Source organism: Pelodiscus sinensis, chromosome 22, assembly GCF_049634645.1.
Source record: "Pelodiscus sinensis isolate JC-2024 chromosome 22, ASM4963464v1, whole genome shotgun sequence".
Classification (NCBI taxonomy): domain Eukaryota; kingdom Metazoa; phylum Chordata; order Testudines; family Trionychidae; genus Pelodiscus; species Pelodiscus sinensis.
In genome coordinates, this window is record NC_134732.1 from 11,203,340 (window position 1) to 11,229,093 (window position 25,754).

General features: G+C 45.3%; 1 protein-coding gene across 9 annotated transcripts in view; it reads right to left on the reverse strand.

Moving 5' to 3' along the window:
• The window catches only part of DNM1 (dynamin 1), a 129,818-nt gene continuing 104,064 nt past the window's right edge, over positions 1 to 25,754 (reverse strand). For 2 of the 9 annotated variants that reach the window (XM_075905878.1, XM_075905872.1), the window contains 6 exons: positions 22,555 to 22,664; positions 21,233 to 21,344; positions 13,513 to 13,683; positions 12,994 to 13,235; positions 12,420 to 12,638; positions 1 to 2,060 (listed from right to left, as the gene is read on the reverse strand). In XM_075905878.1, coding sequence (XP_075761993.1) covers positions 1,991 to 2,060; positions 12,420 to 12,638; positions 12,994 to 13,235; positions 13,513 to 13,683; positions 21,233 to 21,344; positions 22,555 to 22,664 — 924 coding nt within the window. In that variant the 3' untranslated portion in view covers positions 1 to 1,990. Of the gene's footprint in view, positions 2,064 to 7,765; positions 11,777 to 12,419; positions 12,639 to 12,993; positions 13,236 to 13,512; positions 13,684 to 21,232; positions 21,345 to 22,554; positions 22,665 to 25,754 lie in introns of all 9 variants that reach the window. The other 7 variants (XM_075905873.1, XM_006119022.4, XR_012897245.1 and 4 more) reach the window with 6 other exon arrangements.

Genomic DNA, 25,754 nt, shown 5'->3' on the forward strand with positions numbered 1-25,754 from the left:
TAGAGAGAGTGAGTTTTATTCTACTTGTGGAGTCCTTCGTTATACAGAAATGATAGTTTATTTCAACCAATAAACAAGAGTGACAGGTAGATCACAAACTGCATCATAGCTACTACCGGTACTGAGATGGTTCACCCACGAGTCTGGGGCAATACAATAACGCAACTGTACACAGCAAGGAATTTAACAATCAGCTCAAAAACTCAATGTCAGGATTCAGTTAATTTGTTGGGTGTATATATATATATTCCTACTCAAGTATTTGCTAAAACCCACATGGAAGCACAAATGGCTTAAAACACCTGACATATATATATCTTGATCTTATATATATATTTATAGATATTTATATAATAGGATATGTGTCTCATAACTACAATATACTTGTTTTAATTCCTTTAAGCAACTGGAAAGAAAAAAAAAACAGTTTCACTAGAGTCACATCTGACGTGTGTATGTCACAAACAACAACAGAACAAGCCATATGAGAGATGCAAGTCAGACCATTCCAGGACAGAACAGCTAAGAGGCAGGCAAATATTCTCAGAGGGAGCAAGGCTACATTTCAAATGGTGGCTTTGGACTCTCTGGGCGGGAGGGACTGGCCTTGCCTGGCCGGCTGGAATTTAAGAAAGACACAAAAGAAAAAGAATAAAAAAAGGAAGAGAAAGGGAAAGGGGGAAGGAAAAAGCATTAAAACAATAATTCAAACATGGACAGGAACTAGCACCCAAACCTCAGGCAAAATGGATCCATCACAGAAGTCAAAACCAACAATACTAGAATAAGAGAACTTAAATCGGAATCAGAGATGGTTCAAAGCCTGCAGGGTGAATGCTTCTTTTGGCTTCCACCGAGCCACAACATCTGAGGTGCACTAGATCAATATACTTTTAATACTCTTTTTTTTTTTTTTACACATATAACATTAAAACGAAAGTACCCAAGTTAGACGAGTCATGGTCTGCAGTGGTTACAAGTTTCCTCAAACACGTACCATCCGCATGCAAGAAGAATAGGTTATCATAATTATCACGTTATCAAAAAAAACAAAAACGAAAAACAAAACACTGAACAAGAAATGTGCTTTTTTGAAGCAGAGATATTTGCAATAAAACATTATTTAGCGAACTCCCTGAAAACTTTTGCTTGTCTGTTTGCAAAGGGGGAGCATCACATCTGTTCCCCACAGTTTCTGGAAAGTCAGTTGCAGGCAGTTATGTGACACAGCAGCTGGCAGAGGCCAGCGGCTTTCCATCAGCCGCATTTTCTCAGCTACTAGGGTTAGCTGTGGACAGGTTGATCCATCTGCTCCGTGAACTCTGAGGCGTGTGTATATGAGCTATCTCAGACTTTGTTTTGGAAGGGTTACACCATTCAATAAAGCTCCCCCCATCTTGCGCTCCCTGCCTTCCTTTGAAGTGAGGTTCATTGCACTGTTCCTAACAATATATGAATTTTTGCACCTTAATTCAAGCCCACACACTGGACATTTCACCTTTGTTACCAATAATGTCACACATTTTCCCAGTATCACTTATTCTTCTGAGTTGCGCTTTGTCTTCTTTACTACAACATAAGAAAATACCTACAGAGCTATAGATTAGTTCTAGGTGCTGAGACACTACAGCTAGCCAATGCAGGCAGGACACATTGTTCAGGCTAGCCCAACCAGATGGAGTACTTGGCTAGGTAGTTGCCATTTGGGGTTAAGGATGCCCCCACAACTGATCACTTCAAGGAGCCTGTGTCCTTCAAAGTCCCACGCCAGTGAATGGGGACTAGTCTATGCTCACAAAGCAATACAGGATGCACAAGAGAAGACGAAGAAGCGCTCAAACACTAGCTTGCGTTTTATAACACACCAGGAGGGGGTAGTGAACGGTAAGGGGTGGGATGGATGAGAGGAGCGAATGTGCCTGTGATAGGTGGTAGGGGGTGGGAAAGCCGCGGGTACGGTGCTTGTCACCAGCTGTCTACAGGCCTTGGGTTATAAATCTAAGAGGGACGGTTCAGCTGGTCGGATTATGGTGGGTCGAGTAGGTGAGGCAGGGCCCTTCCTGCTGTGAAAAAGCAGAAGAAAACAAAAAGAAGAAGAGAACACACACCGTGGTTAGCATGGCAGTCACAGTCACAATCACACATGCTTCTCCACCTCATTGGAGCCAGTGGGAGGCACCAAAGAAAGGGGACCTTAGTTTGGAGAAATGGGTTCCCCAGAGCATCAGTAGGATTCCATAGAGAAGTCTTGCAATTTTAAACTCAGCTTAACATTGGCTACTCTGGTCACTACAGCTCCCTAATAGTAATGAGGAGGATTTAATTGCACAGCTATTATCGCCTTCCAGTGGGAAATCACAAAAACACAAAGGCTAATTGCCAGTGACTGCACAGGCACCTGAATGAGAGTCGAGAAGCATGGACACAATAATAGTGAAGCAAGTGAACGTCAGTCACACCGTGTGGACAGTGCCCTCTGGGAGGCGCTGTCTTAGAGGCTGCTGGCTGGTTTGGAGAGGCACCCTGCCCCTGCACTAAAGAAGGTGACAGTCTGCAGATTTCAGTTCTCAACAGCTAGGGGCATGTTTGAGATTAGCTACTGAAATAAGTGTGATCCTTTGGTTTGTACAGTCTTGGGGCCCAACAAATGTGACCCCCATTGACTTATTTGGTCTTTGCTGCTTGTGATGTGATTTCCTTAATATTGTTCCAAGCATTTTTATGTTGCAAGTATTTTAATAAGTCGATTGGGCAGAAATAAGATCTAAGTGGAAGGGCACAAACTTCATCTTACAGGACTGGCTTCCTCTAGGGGTCACTCTCATTCACTTTCTCTCATCTGGGTAAATGAAGTGGAAATTAAAAGGATAACCTCAACTTGAAAATATCGGAGAGAAGGAAGATTGTACATAATCTAAACATGGTTAGAAATTGACAGACTTTTCCCTCAATGAAAATTGTTTGTATATTTTTATTTAAACACCTTGCCCTGTAATGTCTGCAACCCAAACTCAACAGCATCCTGGAGGGCAAGAGGCCGGGAAAATGAAACTGATCGGCACGTGGCAAGACTAGTTTCATTGTCCAAGATGAATGAAACGCAAAGAGCAAACGAATAGGATGTGGGTGAAAGTAAATGAGCTTGATACCATTCTGTCTAACAGTGGTTGTGTCGGTAAAATACAGAAGGAAATCTTGTTGAATTTGCACCTACTGGCTACTGAAACTAAGGCCCCTCTGTACTGAGAGTAGTTGTACACTCTAAATCAGGGCTACTCAACTTTGGAAGCCCCGGGGGCCACGATGATACTCAGCACATGCCGAGGGTCGCAACTTAAGTGTGGTGGCATATACATGCAAATATATGCAACTAGCTTATTTCACACTGACGGGCATGAATACAAAGCATGTCCCACAATGCCCCAGCACTCCCTGCACCTCCTCTCTGGGGGTAGAAACACCAACACCCTGTACCCCTTGCGTCTTTCAATGCTCACCCCGCCTGGGAGATGCCTTGCCTTTGTGGAGCATGTTCCCAGTGGAAGCCATGTTCAAAGGATCCCCCCCACATGTCATGTGTTGAGCCCCGCATAAAACCAAACCACATGGCAGGCCACAAATGGGCCCGCATGTTGAGTAGCCCTGCTCTGAATCATTCCAAACTCTGTTTTGCAGAGGTGCAGACTGCTGTAAATGTATTTTCAGTAGCTGATGTAGTTCAACTGGTGTGAATTTCTTACAGTCCAAACAAGTAGTAATTAGAACCAGAACATTTCATTCCTAATTAACAGAAATAAAGCCAAATTCAGTCCCAGTGTCAGCAGGCACATTTCCACTGAAGCCAAGGGCATTACAACCGCCTATGGCAAGGTGAAATTTGACCCTTTGTTTCCTGCTTGTGGCACTGTTAGGCCATTACTACACTACAGTGGATGCAGGAGCAATGCTATGGCATTGCAGCTGTGCTGCTATAGTGTAGATGGTTCTCACATCAACGGAAGGAGTTTCTCCATTGATGTAGATCAGGGGTAAGGAACCTTTTTAGATCAGGGGCTGCTGATCCACGGAAAAATCAGTTGGGGGCTGGGGGTTGCATGGAGGCAGCGGAGGAGTTAGAGTGCCAGTGCGGGCTCCCCAATGCTGGAGGGGAGTCCCTAACCCTGAGGGGCCAGATCCAGGCAACCCAAGGGCCACATTCGGCCCCTGGGCCTTATGTTCCCCACCCTCATGTAGGTAATCTACTCGCTATGGCTACGGCTACAGCTTTCCGGCTTCTTCCGGAAACGCTTATGCAAATGAAGCGTGGCGGGGAATATCGTCACGCTTCATGCGCATGGTTAATTAGCAGCCGCTTTTGCGCAAGAGGCTTTTGTGCAAAAAGGAGCTGTGTAGACGGTGCCTTTTTTGCGCAAAAACCTCCTCTTGCGCAAGAGCCGTTCTTCCTGAAAAAATGAGGAAGAACGGCTCTTGAGCAAGAGGGGGGTTTTGCGCAAAAAGGAGCCGTCTACACAGCTCCTTTTTGCGCAAGAGTCTCTTGCGCAAAAGCGGCTGCTAATTAATCATGCGCATGAAGCGTGACGATATTCCACGCCACGCTTCATTTGCATAAGCTTTTCTGGAAGTATTCTTCTGCTGACCTAGCTGTGTCCACAGTGGGAGCTAAGCTGACCTAGCTGTGTCTCTCAGGACATGATATTTTTCACAGTCCCATAGCGATGTAGCTAGATTGAAGCTGGATTGATCTAATTTTCAGGTGTAGACCAGGCTTACTGTACCACTTGACGCTTTTTTGAAGAAAGTGCAGAACACTGTGGTTTTTCTTTGATTCTGCAAATCTATAATGCAAGAGAAGCCATCACTTCCTAGGCTGTCATGCATAAATTGCTCTTCAAGTAAACCAACATAAATGACTGGAATGAGTTAACTGAAGAATAATTCAATACCATTGCGAGGCAGTTAAAATGGCACCTTTATACGGAGGAGGAAAATGAGTGACAGAGAAGGGACAGCCATTGGGGAGGTATGTGGTACTGGCCTTCTTGATGCATTGGGAGTCTGTGTGTTATCTGCTATAGTTGCTCACCTATGGCCTTACCCAAAGCCCACTGAAGTCAACTCCCATTGACTTGAATGGGATCTGGTCAAGTCTTTAGCTATGTGCTCTTGCTCTGTGCCACTTGTAAGTTAAAAGGCATCTATTCAAAAGCTCAGAGATCTGTTTGCATATCATGTGCTTAGACAGATTCTCTTCATAGTCTCATCAGATATGGATAGAAAAGGGTTTGAAATCACTGGAAACAAGTCACTCTGGCACGGACGATCCACACAGCCCTAACAGAGCACGCAGATTTGAATGGTGAATTGAAGTAAGAGATGTGCTAATGTTCTTTTGCAGATTGTGTACGAAGTACAAAGATGGTCTCATAGAGGGTTTGGTGTTGCTCTCTGCTTGTTTTTTACTTTTCTGCAGGTCTTGACTTTTCTCCTCTTTTCTAGAGGTCTGGTGAGACTGTTAAAGGATCTAGATGGTGACATCAGAGGCTGAAAACTGCCTCTCAGCGAGAGTCTCTGCCTATTGCCAGCGTCTTTAGGGACAAGAGAGAAGTTGGGTGCTGGAGGCTAATATGGAAACAGCAGAGACTCTTATGAGTCTGTCATTATACCATTAAATTCTGCTCTCTTGGCATTCACTGACAAATCTCCTACTGCCTACAATGGGAGTGTAATTTAGCCTAAAATGAGCAAGAGGGGGCACAAACCAAACAATTGTTTTGTTTGCTTTTCACTTGCCCTTTCAAACCATATTCAAACTTAGATCTTTATCATTTCTAGGACATGAGAGGACAGCACACAAATCTGGGTGAGAGAGGAAACACTTGGAGGGAGTCTGCTGAGCTGCAACAAGCTGCTGCTACTGATAGTCAGGATCAGAAAGGTTCCCCCCAACACCACCATCCTACATTAGCTTCCTTGGTGCTCTTTGTAAACCAGACCAAGGGCAGAGAAAGCCTCATAACAGCGAGTCCCAGAACAAAGCACAGACAACAGACAACCCTCCTATCTGAGACCCTCTCCAGGATGAGCATTTCTACTGGAGCTTCCCAACAGGTCAGCAGCAGGCAGGTGACGGGGGGGAACTGACAGAGGCCTGACAGAAATGAAGCCCTTGAAGCAAAACATTTACCACAGAACAGTCATGGTGTTGGTTCTCTGTGCTGTGGCACCTTTCCGCCCTCTGCCCAGCTACATGCAGCAATAAAACGGTCACCATTCACTATGGGACAGGAGCTGATTATGAACTCTGAGGGCTTCACCCAAGAGCACTGAGCACTTGCAACTCCCGTTGGTAGCTGAAGGTGCCTTGCTTAGTCAGGTCTAAAAAATTCAATAGGAGCTGCAGTTGCTCAACATCTTTCATGAGCAGGCCCATCTTGTAGAAAGATAATGCACATAAGGACAAAAGTGGGCCTTAGCACACATCTCTCTCCCACTCGTATCCCAAAGCTGTCCCATTCTACTCTCTCCCCCTTTCTCTTCAGTAAGGGTCAGCAGATCTCAGGGAGGACAGGTAAATTCCATTCAGGCCCACATCCTTCTTCAAGTTACATTCTTCCCTGTCAGTATTTACTCAGATGGAAAGTTCAGCTCCTGAGTGTAAGCCCAGCACAGTACACTATATACTTGATGATGGGCCACCTTGCTAATCTGGTGTTCAGCATATTTGCTGCTGCAAAGGGCGGGGAGAGTGCAAAAGAGAGAAGGACAGACAGACAGAGGCCCTGGAGCAGGGTGAAGGTGGGACATGGCCTGCGGCATTCACCCCCATTTTGCACGTGTAACCCATAACCAGAGTCTGCTGGTGTTATAAGACAAGAGCATACTTGGAACACTGGCCATCTGCATGTGGAATCCAACCTGGAACCTCTGGAGCTTAATGCATAAGCCTCTACCACGTGAGCTGAAAGCCAGTTGGCTCTCAGCCAATGCTGTAGAGCAGACTCGTTATTATGTAAGTGGTCTCAGGGCCACTAGATGGGACAACAGACCACACTCAGGTGTGTGGGTTACACATGGGAAGGAGAATGGGAAGAGACGGGACATTTGGCCAGCAAAACAGGAGAAGATATTGCTAGGGGATCAAGAGGAAAAATATGTGATGGATATTTATCTCTAATTGGGATCAGATGAAACAGGTTTATGGGGAGCATGTAAGGGCAGGATTACTCCATATTTGGGGGCCCCAGAACCTTGTCCTGCCTTCCATGGACACTAGATGGCAATGCAGGGACTACTTTGGGCAGACATGCTGGAATGTAAAACAAGCATTCAACCCACAGCTCCAGAAAGGCCATTGGGGCAGACAGGGATGGAAAAGACCGAGAGTTCATTCAGTCCATCTACCTGTCATTGCATGATTCAGAGAGACGCTGCTCCCACCCTATCCCCTATGCTCTCTCTCTTTCCCCTCTCTCTGAGCCCACCCATTCAAAGGTGAGGTTTTCTTTTCTCATATTTTTACTTTTTTTAAAAAGACAGTCAATTCCTGAGGCTTCTCCCAGCCTTCCTCCCACCTGCAGCTCTGAGCAAATGCTCCCTGTCTGACTGTCCAGCTTTCTGTGAAGACTCCTCCCGTCATGGGGACCTGGAAGAAGGAGATCTGGTACAAGTAGAGTATCAGGTAGGAGAGGTGAGCAACAGAGCAGTGGGAATGGAGGAGGGGAGACACACTGACTCATGCATCGCAGGGAGAGAGTGCGGAACATACCGTGGCTGCCAGTCCTCAGGGGTCACTGATAGTGATTCTGAAAGACAACACGAAATCAACATGGCAGTTCAGACAATTCAAGGCAGAAGCCGCACAGACAGTCAGGAAGGTGAGAGAATAAACAGACACTCAGCCTATAGGAGCACATTCGACACACTCACAGCCACATCTATACAGAAGAGTGCACGTCACATGCCTACACACACACCTGGCCACAGAGATGCATACATACCACCAAATTAAACAAAGTGCATGAATAGATATACACACATTTCTGTACATACAGATCTGCACACATCTGTTTAGAAGCATATGACCCTCACATATGCACACAAAGAGGCAGACAAATCTGTAAGAATATATACACACACACACACAGTTGGATTCACACAGTCATTAGCATATTCGCATGAGCACACAAATAGGCTTCTGCACACTTACACATATACAAGCAGGATTCACACTCTGACTTAAGCCACATCAGCACATATTCACACAAGTGCCCATGTGCACTAAAGTACACTCACATGTGCTTAAACTAACAAACAGGATAGCAGGTCTCAGGATTTGGCTGGCTGTCTATCACAATTCACTTGAGATCCAGGCTTTCTAATGATACTGCAACACTAACTAATATACCACATTTAATCGAAAGAAACAAAGCCCATGAGAAGCAGAAAGCAAGAAGGACTAAAGTGCACTTCTGGGTCTTCGGTACCAGACTGGAGATGAGGAAACAAGGACATAACTTAATAGATTTTAAGGCTAGAAGAGACCATCAAATCATGACCTCCTATGTAACTTAGGTTGCAGAATTTCATTCAGTTACCTCTGTATTGATCCCAATAACTTTGTTTGACTCAGGCATATCTTCTAGAAAGGCACCTCTATTTGATGATGATGCTCTTTGAAAAGAACTTTTTGAGATCTGTCCATTAGCCAGTTCTCATTAATCTACTTAGCATGTATTCTATTGATATTGTACAGTGTGAGTTTTACAACCAAAATATCATGCTGCATAAACCAAATGTCTTATAAATATCTGAGTATATTACATATATGCAAGTTAACTGTATCAATCAAACTTATCTCAACAAGAATGAAATCACGTTTGTGTGACAAAAACGATTTTCTGCAAATTAGAACTTTCTGCACGGATTGTTGATGCTCAGAGCACATGACCTTCATTGCATGGTCAGAGACTTTAGAACTGTTTCTAATGTACTTAGATAAATAGCTCCCAAGGGTATAGGTAAGTATGGACTTATCCAGGAGACTGAAGGACCAACTGCTGAAGTCCTCCACCCAGGGGGACTTAATCAAAAGGAAAGAATCCTGCTTCTTTGATGACTTCCTGTTCAAGAAAATGGGCAGTGGAGATATTTGTGTGTGCTAGCACATGCTCAAGTGTCTGAGTGTATGGGGCAAAGTATACTCTACCTCACCAGCCTTGACTCCAGATGTTCATAAAAGCCAGATGGAGATGAACACATACACATACAACAGGCATATGCACATACATCCATTCACATGCACAAGTACACCCAAACATACACGTCTCACTTCCCATTTTTCTCATTGTACTCATTCCCATAGCAAGGGCCACTCACACTATAAAGATAACAAGTTCCACTTCACACGCTTATGGCACCCTGTGTGATCCATCCAGTGAGGGAAAGATGGGTATTAAAAGAAAAGCAATGATGGAGATGGTACCCGTTCACCCATGGCAGGAAGACTCAAGCTCAGTGCCAGCAGGGAACTTTCTTATTCTATATACAGAGGAGGGAGAACGGTTGCCATCTGAGTTCCCCGGTGATTGGAGAATCCCAAATGGCAAACATGGTATAAGGGCACGGGAGGAGTCTATGAACAGCTGGAAGGATGGAGGAACTGGGGAGAGAGAATGGGAGAGAGAGAGAGAGAAAGTGTGAGTGAGTATTGCTTCACTACACCCTTCAGAACTACTGCAGATGATACACCATTTCCTGCTCCCTCGCCAGGGCAAGGCAGAGTGGACCTGTTCAGTCAGACATTTCAAGCTTCCTTCCTCTAGTCCAGTGTTGTTGTTTTGCTCTGTGCCTCTCTGCTCCACACAGACGGAATCATCCATAAAAGCCTGATACAAAAGGGGACAGGGGTAGCAACGTAGGCTGGTGCAGAGGCAGGAGTTCAGCACATTTCAGGCTGTTTGGGGGCTCCTACCCGGACAGCCAGGATATATAGAATATTTTCCGAGAGTGAGGAAATGAAGCACAAGGCATGAAAGGCAGATGGAGAAATGTGGGAAACACACAAAAAGTGAACAGAAAAGGAGTGGCATGTGGGGAGGTAGCAGCACAAGAAGCAAGAGCCAAAACTACACAGCTGAGGCATGCAGATATCCACAGGCACTACCAATGGTACTGCAAGCCCCTGGGAGAGGGCAGCAAAGTACAAGTGGCTGGGTCTGGGTCCTTGTGGGAGCAACATCAATGGGTAGAGGAAAGGCCAGGGCAAAGGCACTGAGAAGGTGCCAATGAATCAATAAAAACTGAGCTGCATCCTCTTCGGACTCATCCGCTCCTGCTCCTGTCCTGGGCTGGATCCAGAACCTGTCAAAGAACTCTCTCTCTCTTCACCCAGAGAGTGAAGGCATTATCACAGGGGAAGGACCAAGCAGCCTCTAACATGTACCATCACCACCCATCAAAGACAGGGTGTTATCACAGAAGAGGGAACTGGGAAGCTTTGACATACACCATGAACACCCATCAGAAACACGGTGTTGCAACAGAAGAGGGCCAGGCAGCCTCTGACATACATGATCAGCACCCATCAGAAACAGGGCATTATCAAAGGAAAGAACTTCCTTACACACGCAGAAGAGAAGTTCCTGGTTCCTGGTGAATTATTCATTCACTGAATCATTCTACTTCTTTCCATTCCTCAGGCTGCAATCCAACACCGTAGGCAGGAGCCAACACTGAAATGACCTTGGTTCCAGCCTGGCTTCTTCCTAAAATTTCCTTAGCAGTGCACCTGTGACTCATTCCGGAGTGTCTAAGATATGCACAGGGTGACTGTACCCTGGGGGAAGATCCAGTCCTACAAAGCTTTCTTATGGGAATGTGAGTTCTGATGTTAGCTCTCTAGGGGCATGTCTACACTATGAAATTATGTCAAAATAACTAAATTTGAAATAATAACTCCCGAAATAATAAAATCGAAATAGCATATCCCCACTACAGGGGAGCCTGCAATTAGTCTGAGGCAGGCTCTGTGGATGCGCTACCTTGACTTAGAACCCCAGGAAGCACGAGGAGTAATTACTTCAAATGACTTTGGGAAGAGTCGTTTCGAAATAACAACACCAGAGTGTCCACACTAACACTATTTCAAAATAAGTGTTATTTCCAGAGGAAAGCAGGAGTACAGATTTCAAAATAACCAGCCCGTTATTTTGAAATAACAGGCTAGGTAGTGTGATCGCTCCCTTTATTATTTAAAAACAAGGGGGGTTATTTCAAAATAACTCCCTAGTGTAGACCTGGGCTAGGTTAGAAAGTACCCTTGGCACTTGGGGTTAACTGTGGGGGTGATAAGTGTGCTCCTAAGGGAAGCCCACCTCCCAAACACTTATTCTTATTCTATATTCCTAGCCAGCTGGCCACTGGTACCAGAAGCAGCAGCCATGTTGAGTAGGAAATTCATCCACATATCTTAGTGGAAGTCCTTTCTTCCTCTCCTTAAAACACACTGTATCAGGAGAAGAGAAAGAGCTCACACACTGGGGCTCCTTGATATTTTCCTCATTTCCACAGAACACGTACAACTGTTGATGCCTATCTCACCCCACTTCAGACACTTTTGTTTCCCACTGATAAGTACAAGTACCAGTATTACTACTTTGACTTGGATTACCATGTGCAACCCGCTGTGACGCAAGGTCCCTCCCAAACCCTACATGCAGTTTTTGGCGGGGAAGAGGACATCCCTCTGTTTCAGACAGCTGCCTCCTCACGGTCTCCCCTGAGAAAATGAAATTTCAGCACTAAAAACAAATAAAGGAAGAAATGTTCCCAACTGCAGAACTGATTCAAACATATGGGCTGTGTCTACACTGGCACGAATTTCCGGAAATGCTTAAAACAGAACAGTTTTCCATTATAAGTATTTCCGGAAAAAGAGCATCGACACTGGCAGGCTGCTTTTCCGGAAAAGCCCTTTTTCCGGAAAAGCATCTGTGGCCAATGTAGATGCGCTTTTCCGGAAAAGAGCCCCGATCGTCATTTTCTCGATTGAGGCTTTTTTCCAGAAAAGAATACTGGGCTGTCTACACTGGCCCTTTTCCAGAACAGTTTTCCGGAAAAAGGACTTTTGCCCGAGCGGGAGCAGCATAGTCTTTCCGGAAAAGCAGCTGATTTCTTACAGTAAATTGTCACTGCTTTTCCGGAAATTCAAGGGGCCAGTGTAGACAGCTCGCAGCTTATTCTGGAAAAGCGGCTGCTTTTCCGGAATAAGTGGCCCAGTGTAGACACAGCCATGGAGAAAGGCTTCACGCATCCCAAACAGCCCTTGACTGCTTTATAAGCTGAGAGGAGGGAGGCATTACCAAAGCTGCCACCTGAAACCCAGATCTCTCCCCTCTCTGCATGAGTGTCTCAGGACTTACCTGGGGACACCAGGAGGAGCACGGTTTGGCCGAGATGGAACTTGAGGGGGGGGTCCAAAAGGATCAGGGGAAGCACCTGGCCTGGAGGGCACAGGGGGAGCACCACCCAGGGTGGGTCCACCAGCAGGAGGAGGTCCAGGAGCTGGACCTCGAGATCCAGGCCTGGCTGGTGGAACCGCAGGAGCTCTCCTCTGTGGTGTAGGGCTGGAGGTGGGAGACCTACAAAAGAAACCAAAAGGAGTTCACCTGCAGCAACAGGCGTGTCCAGTATCTCTCCAAAACCCACATGCTCTCTAGCCCTCCCATCACCTCCCAGAGCCCTTCAATCCTTCTGTTTACCTTCGAGACGCCTCCAACCTCCATGTCACCCTCAAGAGTCTGACAGCCTAATTCACCTATACAAGCTCTAAAAGCTCTTATGTAATTTTCAAGGCCTCAACAATGTGCACATAAATTTTAAATACCCCAGAATCTTCAGCATCCATTAGCCTTCATATTCTAGCAGGAGGCCCCATCTAGCCCCTAAAGAGGCATCAGGCAGGTCTGTGGGGCACTCCCCCTGAGCCTCTGATACCTGCGTCCAGATGGTATGTTCTGCACCTGCAGCCAGGAGTCGTCCACCGGCGGGGGCATAGGGGTGCTGATGGTGGTGGTGTTAATGTCCCCAGTGATGTTGAGTGCCTCCTTCAGAGCATGATACATGCGGAGCATCTCATCACGCCGCTGGGCCTGCTCTGATGACTCTTCCATGAGGGTATTTTGGTCTCCACAGGAGTAGAGGTTTGCTAGCAACTCCGAATGGATAAAATCCTTTGTCTGTAACCATAGCAGAAAGAACAGGAAATCACACCCATCAAAGCCTCCATCTGAATCATCTTCCCACCAACGCCCTCTTTCTCATTCCCCTCCCCATTTAGTCTCTGTCTCCCATTCTCTCCTCCCCTCCTCTCTCTCTTTCACCTCTTTTCTGCTAGTCCACCCATATTTCTCTCTCTTTCATCTTTTATTCTTCTATCCATGTCTTTCACTCCTTCTTCTCTTATCTGTCTAGTTCTCCCACAGTTCCCAATGGGCTAAGCAGGGGGACATGTACATTATTTATCATGAGATGCATGATGGTCTTAGGCATGAGGTCTCGGATAGTTTTGTTGACAATTCCCATGTAGGAGTCCACCAGGTTCCTGATTGTTTCAACTTGTCTCTCCAGTTGGGGGTCCATAGAGTGCATGAAACTGTCAGATCCATTTTCCTCTGATTCACTTGTCTACAGTGGGAAAGCAAAAGGGAGAAACAGCAGTTGGATAGAGACAGATAAATTCTTTAATATACCATAAGGGTCAAAAGGCAAATGCGACACAGCTCAGGAGGCATGGGGGAAACTTCATGAAGCAACATGAGATACAGCTCAACTTTTCTTCTGAACAGTAACTCCCAATGCAGTACTCAGCTTGTATAACTAGGTTAACCTTCCCCAGCTCAACTTAGAGGAAGGGCCGTGAATGTGATTTCCATGTTAGTGCAAGTCTGCCCTACCTCTCTACATTACAGTTGGTTATTGGAGAAATGGCAGAGCCAGTTTACTCACAAGTTGTTCTTTAGTAGCATGCTGCCCTTCTTACATTTTTGTCATCAGCTGTCATGCATGTGAACAAAAGTGTACCCAGAATGTGTGCAAGAGCATGAACACAAATGCATTAGTTTGTGTGCAGGTGTGGCTGAACTCAAATGCACCTGAATTTCTGCAGGGTCAGGTATACACAACTGTATCAATATGTGTGCACAAAATGATCTCCAACCCACTGATTGGAGTGGGGGGTGGGAGGAGGCAGGATAAGTGAATGTAAACACACCAGTGTGTATGCAAGGATAGGTGAATATAAAATTCACCACAATACTATCACTGAGGCCATGTATGTATGGAATTGCAGCTAGCAAGGGATGTGAAGGATAACATGAAAGATTTCTATAGGCATGTTAGCAATAAGAATGTCATCGGAGAGGGTATGGGGCCCTTACTGGATGAGGGAGGTAACTTAGGGTGTGTCTAGACTACATGGCTCCGTTGACAAAGATGAGTTTACTAGACATAGCAAAATGAAGTGGCGATTTAAATAATCGCGGCTTCATTTACATCAAAAAGGCCGCCGCGCTGTGCCGACGATCAGCTGATCAGCACAGCGGGGTTAGTCTAGATGTACCGCAGTCGACAAGGCAAGCCTTTGTCGACTGCTCCGGTAAACCTTGTTTCATGAGGCATACCAGAGCGGTCGACAAAGGCTTCCCTTGTAGACCACGGCGCATCTAGACAGCCCCACTGTGCCGATCAGCTGATCGTCAGCACAGCCCGGCGGCCATTTTGATGTAAATGAAGCGGCGATTATTTAAATTGCCGCTTCATTTTGCTATGTCTAGTAAACTCATCTACATGGCTCCATCGATGGAGTCATGTAGTCTAGACATACCCCTAGTGACAGATGATGTGGGAAAAGCTGAAGTACTCAATGCTTTCTTTGCCTCTGTCTTCACGGACAAGGTCAGCTCCTAGACTAATGCACTAGGCAACGCAGTAAGGGAAGGAAGTGGACAGCCCTTGGTGGGGAAAGAACAGGTTAGGAACTATTTAGAAAAGCTAAACACACACAAATCCATGGGCCCAGATTTAATGCATCCAAAGATACTGAGGGAGTTGGCAAATGTCATTGTGGAGCCTTTGGCTATTATCTTTGAAAACTTGTGGTGATCGGGAGAGATCCTGGATGACTGGAAAAAGGCAAATATAGTGCCTATCTTTAAAAAAGGGAAGAAGGACGATCCAGGGAACTACAGACCAGTCAGTCTTACCTCAGTCCCTGGAAAAATCATGGAGGGGATCCTCAAGGAATCCATTTTGAAGCACTTGGAAGAGGGGAAAGTGATCAGGAATAGTCAACATGGATTCATGAAGGGCAAGTCATGCCTGACCAATCTGATTAGCTTCTATGATGAGGTAACTGGCTCTGTGGATATGGGAAAGTCAGTAGATGTGATATACCTTCACTTTAGCAAAGCTTTTGTTACGGTCTCCCATAATATTCTTGCCAGCAAGTTAAGGGAAGATGGACTGGATAAATGGACTGTAATATGGATAGGAAGCTGGCTAGACTCTTGGGCCCAAAGGGTAGAGATCAACGGCTCAATGTCAGTTTGGCGGTCGGTTTATAGCGGAGTGCTCCAAGGATCTGTTCTTGGTCCGGTTTTGTTTAACATTTTTATTAATGACCTGGATGAGGGGATGGATTGCACCCTCAGCAAGTTCGCAGATAACACTAAGCTAGGGGGAGAGGTAGATACGCTGGAGGGATAGCGTCCAGAGTGACCTGGACAGATTAGAGGACAAAAGAAATCTGATGAGCTTCAACAAGGACAAGTGTTGAGTCCTGCACTTGGGATGGAAAAATCCCAAGCATTGTTACAGGCTGGGGACTGAATGGCTAAGTAGCAGTTCTGCAGAAAAGGACCTGGGGATTACAGTGGATGAGAAGCTGGATATGAGTCAGCAATGTGCCCTTGTAGTCAAGAAGGCTAATGGCATATTGGAGTGCATTAGGAGGAGCATTGCCAGCAGCTCCAGAGAAGTGATTATTCCCCTTTATTCGGCTCTGGTGAGGCCACATCTGGAGTACTGTGTCCAGTTCTGGGCCCCTCACTATAGAAAGGATGTGGACACATTGGAGAGGGTCCAGCAGAGGGCAACCAAAATGATTAGGGGGCTGGAGCGCATGATCTATGAGGAGCAACTGAGGGATTTGGGTTTGTTTAGTCAGCAGAAGAGAAGAATGAGGGGGGATTTGATAGCAGCCTCCTGATGGGAGGCTCCAAAGAGGATGGAGAGAGGCTGTTCACAGTAGTGACGGATGGCAGAACAAGAAGCAATGGTCTCAAGTTACAGTGGGAGAGGTCCAGGTTGGATATTAGGAAAAACTATTTCACTAGGAGGGTGGTGAAGCACTGGAATGGGTTCCCTAGGGAGGTGGTGGAATCTCCATCCCTAGAGGTTTTTAAGTCTCAACTTGACAAAGCCCTGGTTGGGTTGATTTAGTTGGGGTTGGTCCTGCCTTGGGCAGGGAGCTGGACTTGATGGCCTCCTGAGGTCTCTTCCAGCTCTATGATTCTATGATCTGTATGTATTCATGCTTGTACCTTTCAGAATGCCTATGTAGACTGATTCACAATGACTAGGAGACTGACCACTGGGAACAGTGTTAGGATTCTAGACCTATCAACCAGCTCTGGCTGACTCAAACAGTCATTGTAATTAGGATTGGGGAGTGAAGATGCAATTTATAAAACTCTTTAGTGTTGCCTAGCATCTGTCTATCCATCTAGGTATCTAATGTGCCCATCTGTGGGGTTTCTGGGTGATAGTGGTGGTTATAGGAGCAGTGACAGTTAAATAAAAGTGTGCTCAGTCTTGAAGTTGTAGTGTGAAGGCACCATTTGCAGCTGCTACAAAGGAGAGAAGGAAGAGGGTAGCTTGCTTGCAAGCAGGAAGAAATAACCCCTAATGAAAATGAGAGTGAGCTGCCTGCTTGGACTGGCTGCTATGCCAAGTTTTACCTTGATGGAAGGAAGGACAACTAGGTGGAGTATTCAAATGTGATAGTAAAAAATAATCAGGCTTCTGGACAAGATCTCCACTGTGGGAAATGTTTTAAAAATTGATTATGTGAAGTGGGATTTATTAATCAAAAGGCTAATGCAAGCTCTTCATTTTCCTTGCCAAGTCTTTTCCCTCAAAAGTCCATACAGAGATTAGTCCATGTATTATAACAATTGGTATAAATATTTTAACATTAATACCTTACACATCTATAGTGGCTTTTACCTCAAAGGATCCCAAAATGCTTTAGGAAGTCTGAACCTGAGCTTGCAACTCTTGGTCATGTCAGCAGTCATGTAAGTAGTTCTACTGATTTCAGTGAGAATACTCACATGTGACATAATGGTTAATTTTGTGTTGTTCTGCACCTAGTGTATATACTGTGATTGTCCTATAAGACCACTCAGATTTGGTAGCATTTTACATTCACTTCACATTCACTTGGTAAGCTTGTAAAAGACTAGAAAAAGTGCAGGGCAATGGAGAATAAAGACATTGAGATTTGTATTATTCACTAGTTAAAGTTATTTTGGGACATTCTCTATAACCTCCTGTTTTCATATGTTTATAACTTTAGAAAAATTCTCCATCTGGGCTGAAATGTTTCTTGTCTGAGCTCAACTCAGCTCTAAGGACTAACAAACATTAATTAATCCTCACAACCCCTTAGAGAAATAAGAGAGCCTCATTCCTACTACACAGTGGAGAAACTGAGGCACATAGTGAGGCCATATAACAAAGGAACAGTCTGGGGAGGGAGGGAGACAGAGGGGGGGGAGGAGAAAGAAAGAAAGAAAGAAAGAAAGAAAGAAAGAAAGAAAGAAAGAAAGAAAGAAAGAAAGAAAGAAAGAAAGAAAGAAAGAAAGAAAGAAAGAAAGAAAGAAAGAAAGAAAGAAAGAAAGAAAGAAAGAAAGAAAGAAAGAAAGAAAGAAAGAAAGAAAGAAAGCAAGCACTTATAACTGAAATACAGTATATAGTTATCTCTAGAATTAAATCTGGTAACCAATAGTGCACAACACAATAGCACACCTGCCAAGACTCATCCATTAGGTATTTATTTTAAGGCAGCTTTCAAAGCATGAAGGATTTTGTTGTGTGTGTTTCAATATGCTATTTAAAATGTTACTGATTTTATTTTTAAATTTCCCTCACTGACACTATCTAATTTTGATAGACTTGCAGCAGGTTGGGACATAAAGTGAAGCACAATATTGTCTACAATTTAGGTTAAAACAATTCAGCAAGAAAGGGGAAATGTTCTTTTCTCTGTTTCCCCCGGGGATTTTTTGTTCTAGCCTCAGTTGAAAGGATCGTATGTATCCTCAAAGGGGTGGAAGGCTTCATGGTCTGAGAAACATGTGGTTAGAAAGGTGGAAATTAGACATGACAAACACACAAAAAAAGAGGATAAAATGCCAGAAATGAAGTTCTGATGCGATTCAGAAATCAAATACCAAAGAGGGGGAATAAAAAGAGAAAAAGGAAAACCTAAGCCAAGAACAGAAACAAACAGCAGATGATCTGACAGGAGGTACAAAGACAGAAGAAGACTGAGTGATTGCCTCCCAGGAGATGATGATGATGAAGGGGTGAAAAAAGAGAAATAAACTGAAAAAAGAAAATCAAGCAAATCAGAACTAGCTGATAAGAGCCCCCAAAGGGCAGTACAGGCAGAAGGGATGTCACTTACTTTGTCCTTGTCCTGGCAGGTCAGTTTGAGCACAAAAAAACAAAAAGAAAAACAAAAAAGTGACAAAAATAAAAAAAAACAGATTTTAGTTGGTCTTAAAGACAGGAGAAGCATCTATTACAACATTGAATGGAATAAGACCAAACCCAATAAAAAATACAGGTCAAAGGGACTAAATCACTCTGGGTCACAGAGGCTGAGTGGGTCATTAACTAAATTGAAATTATCAAAATGGAACCCCTGCAATAGATAATGGCTCATTAAAGATGGATGCTCTTGTTACTCTCTCCTCATATGGGGTCTTGTGCCAAAGTGTTGGACAGAGACCACAACAGCTACATAACAGCAAAAATATCCCAAATCTTTCCATTGCTTCAACAGTAGGTGAAGTCATTGGACTTCCATTAACTTCAGTGATTTTGGATATAGTCTAATGCCCCCTTAACCCTCAGATCCTTTCCCATCAAATGGCTATAGGATAAAATCAAGGTACTCATGACAAAACAATGATCTTCAAGGTTAGCAGAGAAGGTGAATGAGCCAATACCAGAAACACAACTGTCTGAAAAAAGACAGGTAAGTAATTTTCACTGCTGTAATAGGTAAGTATTTACAATGACTTTTATCACAGTCAGAGACTTAAAAGTTTCAGGGATGTCTCTAGTTCTATGCTATCATAGAATCATAGAATACTAGGACTGGAAGGGACCTCGAGAGGTCATCGAGTCCAGTCCCCTGCCCTTATGGCAGGACCAAATACTGTCTAGACCATCCCTGATAGACATTTATCTCACCTACTCTTAAATATCTCCAGAGATGGAGATTCCACAACCTCCCTGGGCAATTTATTCCAGTGTTTGACCACCCTGACAGTTAGGAACTTTTTCCTAATGTCCAATCTAAACCTCCCTTGCTGCAGTTTAAGCCCACTGCTTCTTTTTCTATCCTCAGAGGCCAAGATGAACAAGTTTTCGCCCTCCTCCTTATGACACCCTTTTAGATACCTGAAAACTGCTATCATGTCCCCCCTCAGTCTTCTCTATTCTATGCTAAACAAACCCAATTCTTTCAGTCTTCCCTCATAGGTCATGTTCTCTAGACCTTTAATCATTCTTGTTGCTCTTCTCTGGACCCTCTCCAATTTCTCCACATCTTTATTGAAATGCGGTGCCCAGAACTGGACACAATACTCCAACTGAGGCCTAATCAGCGCAGAGTAGAGTGGAAGAATGACTTCTCATGTCTTGCTCACAACACACCTGTTAATGCATCCCAGAATCATGTATGCTTTTTTTGCAACAGCATCACACTGCTGACTCATATTCAGCTTGTGGTCCACTATAACCCCTAGATCCCTTTCTGCCATATGCTATGTAATAGTACTGCTGCTTTAATGGTATTTTCTTGAGAGAACATAACATTAGTTATTAAAGGATTGCAGGAAAATGTCAAGAAAATACATTAGGTCATATCCTACATATTTAAAACAAGGGACATTTCTACAGTAGAGAAACAAGATATTTAACAAGCAAAACATTAAAACAATTCCTGATAGGAGAACTCAGGCCTGGCAAAGCTGATGGATAGAGCCCTGCAAGTCCACTTTATATCCGCAGGTATCAGCATCCGCAGATGTGGATTCGGAGATCCACAGCTCATTTTTGCAGCTATGGATGTGCAGATGCAAATTTTGTATATAGAACCTTCAAATTTGTGGATATCCATTTTATATCCGCATCCGCGGATGTCAATGAGGATATCTGATTTATATCTGCATCTGCAGATGTCAATGTGGATATCTGTGGCTCATTTTTGCAGATATAGATATAAATGTGGATACAAATTTTGTAGCCACGAAGGTTTCATTGATGGAGCTGCAAACTTGGCCATAGAGAAAAGGGACTGATAAGTAATAACACTGGCCTCTATTTTGGAGTTTCTTGCCATGTAGGGGTGAGATGGTTAAAAACTTTCAGATGATTGTACTACTGGCCACTCCCTTATCCCTTGCACTGAAGCACATTTCCCAAGAATGTGGAGCAATGGAAATGCCTTCAGCAAGGGTTGATTGTAACATTTGCATTTCTCCTCATCCCTCCTGAGAAGAGTTTACACTGGAGAGCTGAGCAACTTTCCCAGTCTGTCTGAGAAATCTCATGTAACTGGATTTACAGCCCATAGGAAGGATAAAAGCCAGAGGGTTTATTTTTGAGGTCCACCCCCTACCTCCACCTTATAGTTACTGATGGTTTTATGCTGTGCATCCTCATCAAAGGAAGTAGTATCACACATCAGAGGAGACTAAGAATAAGAAGTTCAGCCTGACTTCCAACTCTAACCTATAGCAGGAGGTAATGGAGAAAAGACTCTCACAAAAGCATCCTCTTCAACTAAAGGAGCAATAGTTCAGTGATTGCTCCTAAGAAAAGTGTGCCATCCTTTCCTCATATCCTGTTATTGCTGATGGTCAAGCCCCCAACCTACCCCAACACGCTCTGGGTACACTCCTGCACGCAGGAAGGAAGCCTTCCAGCTATCCACCTCCTCCTGAGTCTCACAGGCCAACTCCAGCTGTCGATAGTCTTTGTAAACATTCCTAAGAAGTGAGACATAAGACATGTTACTTCAACTCTCCCCACATGGCAAAGCAACCTCTTCATCTCTGTCAAAGTTCTAAAATCATTAGTGTGTCTGCCTCAGTTACAAAGTAGACTATCTTCACACTGCCTGCTAATACCCTCATGTCTCTCCTGCACTGGAGCACCCTATGAAAAAGTGAGAGGGTGAATTAATTCTCCATTATTAACCTTAGCTTTCCTCACTCTAATCCCCCAGCAGACCCCAACCTTGTCCTGAAGAGACCACTCTTGGGAGGTGTGAGAGAAGATTGCCTTTCCAAACACTTTCAGTCATGTATTTTTTCACCCCACACTCTGGGCTTATGAATTACCGGGACTGACTTTATTGTCCAACTGAAAAAAGCAAGATGGGTTGTGACATAGTGGGGAAAGTATTCACTGTTTGCTTTGTTATGCTGTATGTGATTCCTACTGTCCTGTGGCTGCTTTGTAGTGACTGTGTGTGTGAGCCCGTCACCTGACCCTAGGGCGGAAGATGCAACCAGTAACAGTCAGATAACACCTTGGGCCCAGGAAGCAGGACAAAGAAGGCGGGGCTGCCTAGAGGGCTGGGACCAGTTGCTGGGTGTGTGAGTTTAGTTTTTCAGCTGGCCTAGGGAGAGGGGAGTCTAGCTGGCTTAGGGAGCTGGCTAGACTATCCCCAGGATGGATTGTACTGAATGCTCCTGATTCCTGTAATAACAAGTCTGTGCTACGCTGTGTCCGTCAACGAATAAACCTTCTGTTCTACTTGCTGTCTGAGAGTCACATCTGACTGCGGATAGGGGTGCAGGGCCCAGTGGCTCCGTGACAATGGGTACAAATAATTGCAATCTAGCCCTGGCAGAGATCCCTGGGGATAGGCAGTCTGGCTAGGTGAAAGCCAGGATCGTACTGCACAATGCACCGCAGAAAAAAAAGTAAGTGTCATGATAATAAGAGCATAAGAAAGGATTCCAGAGTCTTTCCTTTTAAAAGGGGTTTTCTCCTAATGACTTTCCTCTAAGGAGATGCCCAGCCTATCAGGACAACATTCCTTGAGAGGTCCCATCTCTCTCCTCCCTCTCGTCCGTCACCTGCTATTCCATTCCAAGGTGTCCCAAAGATACTGTACAGGGCTGAAGTTAGAGATGTGATATAAGTGATATCTAGGAAAGAGCTTGGCATGTTCTTAGGAAAAGACAGCACCTCTGTTCAGTGTTGAAGAGAGCAAAGATATGCTTGCTGGACATGAAGCCCTTCTCAACATCCCGCAGCTTCAGGTTATCCACTGGCAGCATGTACTTCTTTTCTTTCTCCTGAAAGAAGAAGATCAGCAACTGGTCATTCACTGCCATTGACGAAATCCTCATGTGGTGATAGAGTCAGTTAGCAGTGGGATCCTCAAAGCTCTCTCTCCTATTCTCTCAAGAACTCAAAGAGAAATGGGTCCTTTACAGCTCAATTCCCCTACCTCTTCCAGAAGTCCACCAGCAAGGGGGCCTTCACAATCCAGCCTAGGGATGTAAAGGAGTAGTTGACTAGTTGACTACCTGATAAGCCTATGCTTTTTGGGTAGTTGAGTCAACTACTCTCATCCCCCCCTTGCTGCCTCTGTATCAGAGGCAGCAAGGGGTGGGGGAAGCAGGAGCCAGTGCTGAAGGGAGCTGACTTAAAAGTCTCTGCGGTGCCACCCTACCCTCCACTGCTGCCTCTATCAGAGGCGGAGGGGTGGAGGCAGCTGCCGCGAAGCAGCTCCTGTCTGCCACGACCTGGCCACAGACAGGGGCTGCTTCGTGGCAGCACTCCCTGTGCACGGGACAGGTCCCAAATCCCCACTAGGACCTCCACACACCGGGGCTGCTGCCAGCTGGGCAGGCAGCCTGACTCAGTTCCAGCTTGCGTCAGGTGCAGGACAAAACCCCGCTGCAGCTTTGCAATTTAAAAGGTAGTAGGCACTTCCCAGCTCTTACTGCCTTTTCAATTGCAGAGCCAAAGCGGGGTTTGGTCCCACACCAGGCATGAGCCAGAACTGAGCCAGGCTGCCTATAGACTAACTGAGTAGTCGATAAAAATTCTATCGACTACTGGATTAGTTAAATACCTGCATTTTAACATCCCTAATCCATTCCCCAGAATTTGATGGCCGTACCCCCACAAGCAGTCATTCAGCAATGGGACCCTCACAGCCCACCTTCCCCATCCTTTTCAGGAGTCAGTCAGCAAGGAGTCTCTAATGCAGTCCAGCTCTATCATCACCTCAAGGAATCAGGCACCTACAGGGTACTCAAAGCCCAATTTCCACAACCTCTCAAAGTGTCACTCAGCAACTGGGCAGTCACAGACTAATTTTTCCATCCTCTCACAACCTAACTCCTCTATCCCAGAAAACAATCAGCAACTGAGTTCTCACAGACAAAATCCTCCATGCCCTCATGGAGCCAGTCAGGAACAGGACCCTCAGAACAGAATTTCACCCTCCTTTCAAGAAGCCAGTCTGCTGTGGGACTCACATTCTAATTCCCCAAGATGTCAGTCACTAACAGGACCCACAGAGCCTGATTTACCCATCCTATAAAGTGGTCATCCTCACATACAGTCCAGTTCTCCATCCCCTCAAGAAGTCAATCAGCAAAGGGTTTTATCCCCAGTCTATCCCCAAAATTTGACTCCCACATCCCATAAAGCAGTCAGTCAGCAAGAGGGTCTTTATAGCCTGACTCCCTCATTCCTTCAAGAAGTCAGTCAGCAAAGAAGTCCTCATAATCTGGCTCTACCATTACCTCAAGGAGTCAGTCATCAACAGCACCACCATCACTGACCATAAGTCAGACAGCAACTGTGTATACATATCCCAATTCCTCACAGCGCAGCTCCTGTTCCCTCAAGAACTCAGTCAGTAATAGGACCCACACAGTTCAATTCCTCGCCCATTCAAGATGTCAGTCAGCAAGTGCTCCTTCATACCCAGTCCAGTGGTCCCCGACCTTTCAGGGTTGCCAGGCGCCAGGCGCCCAGGGGCGGGGCCGCTCACACGCCGGGCGTCCGGGGACAGGGCCGCTCACATGCTGCGCGCGCGGGGCGGCACCGTGCATGTGCTGCGCGCCTGGGGTAGGGGCTGACTATGCGCCATGCGCCTGGAGCTGGCACCACGCATGTGCCACGCGCCCAGGGGTGGGACCAGTCCAGATCATTCCGCGGGCGCACATAAATGCCCCGGCAGGCGCCGTGGCACCTGCGGGCACCACGTTGGGGACCACTGCCCTAGTCCCATAATTTGATTCCCCTGTTTCATACAACAATCAGTCAGCAAAAGGAAAGGCCTCCACTGCCTGACTCCCCATCCTCTCAAGGAGTCAGTCAGGCCCCCGCAGTCCAGCTCCCTCATTCAAGGAGTCAGTCTGCAAAGGAGCTTCACAGTCCAGCTCTACCATTGCCTCAAGTCTGTCAGTAAGGGCAACACCACGGCCTATCTACCACTTCACCTCATTAAACCAGCCAACAACTGGATATTCGCAGAACAATTACCCTATTCCCTTAAGGAGTCAATCAGTAATGAGGCCCCTACAGCCCAATTCCTCCATCTCCTCAAAAAGTTACTCAGCTACAGGGCCTTCACAGCCCAGCTCTCCCATCACATCAAGGTCTCAGTCAGTAATGGGGCCTTCAGAAGCCAATTCCCCATCTTCTCAAGGAATCAATCAGAAACAGGACACTCCACTGTCCTGCTCTCCTGTCACCTCCAGGAGTCATTCAGCACTGCTGTTCTCATATCCCAATTCCCCCATTTCCTCAAGATGCCAGTCAGCAATGGTGCTTACAGACTGACTCCTTCATCTCCTTAAGGAGTCACTCAGGTGTAGCAAGCTTACAGCTTATTCAACTACAACATTAGGAGTCAGACAGCAATGGGGTCTCCGCATTCCAAATCCCCATCCCCTCAATAACTCATTCAGCCACACAGCTAGGTGACTCATCCCTTATTTAAAAAAAATGAAGAGACCTGAAGCATCTTAAAGACTAACAGATTTATTTGGGCATAAGCTTTCATGGGCAAAACCCACTTATGTTCAAATAAATCTGTTAATCTTTAAAGCACCTGAGGACTCCTCATTGTTTTTGCAGATACAGACTAACACAGCTACCCTCTGAGATCTTTATTTTAAGGGACTATTTTAAGGTCCTTATTGCCTTAGGGTGACCACCCATTCCTTATTTTAAGATGTATTGAAATGTACTAAAACTATAAGTACCATTTTAAATATTAAATTAATACTTCTGATAATTACATTGTATACCTGAGAACAGCAGAACTGTGCATTTGAGGAAAAAATATATATGCTATGCAAAGGGAAATGGTGTTTCCTTAAAATGCCTCTTAAAATAAAGCATTGTCCCTTATTTTTCAT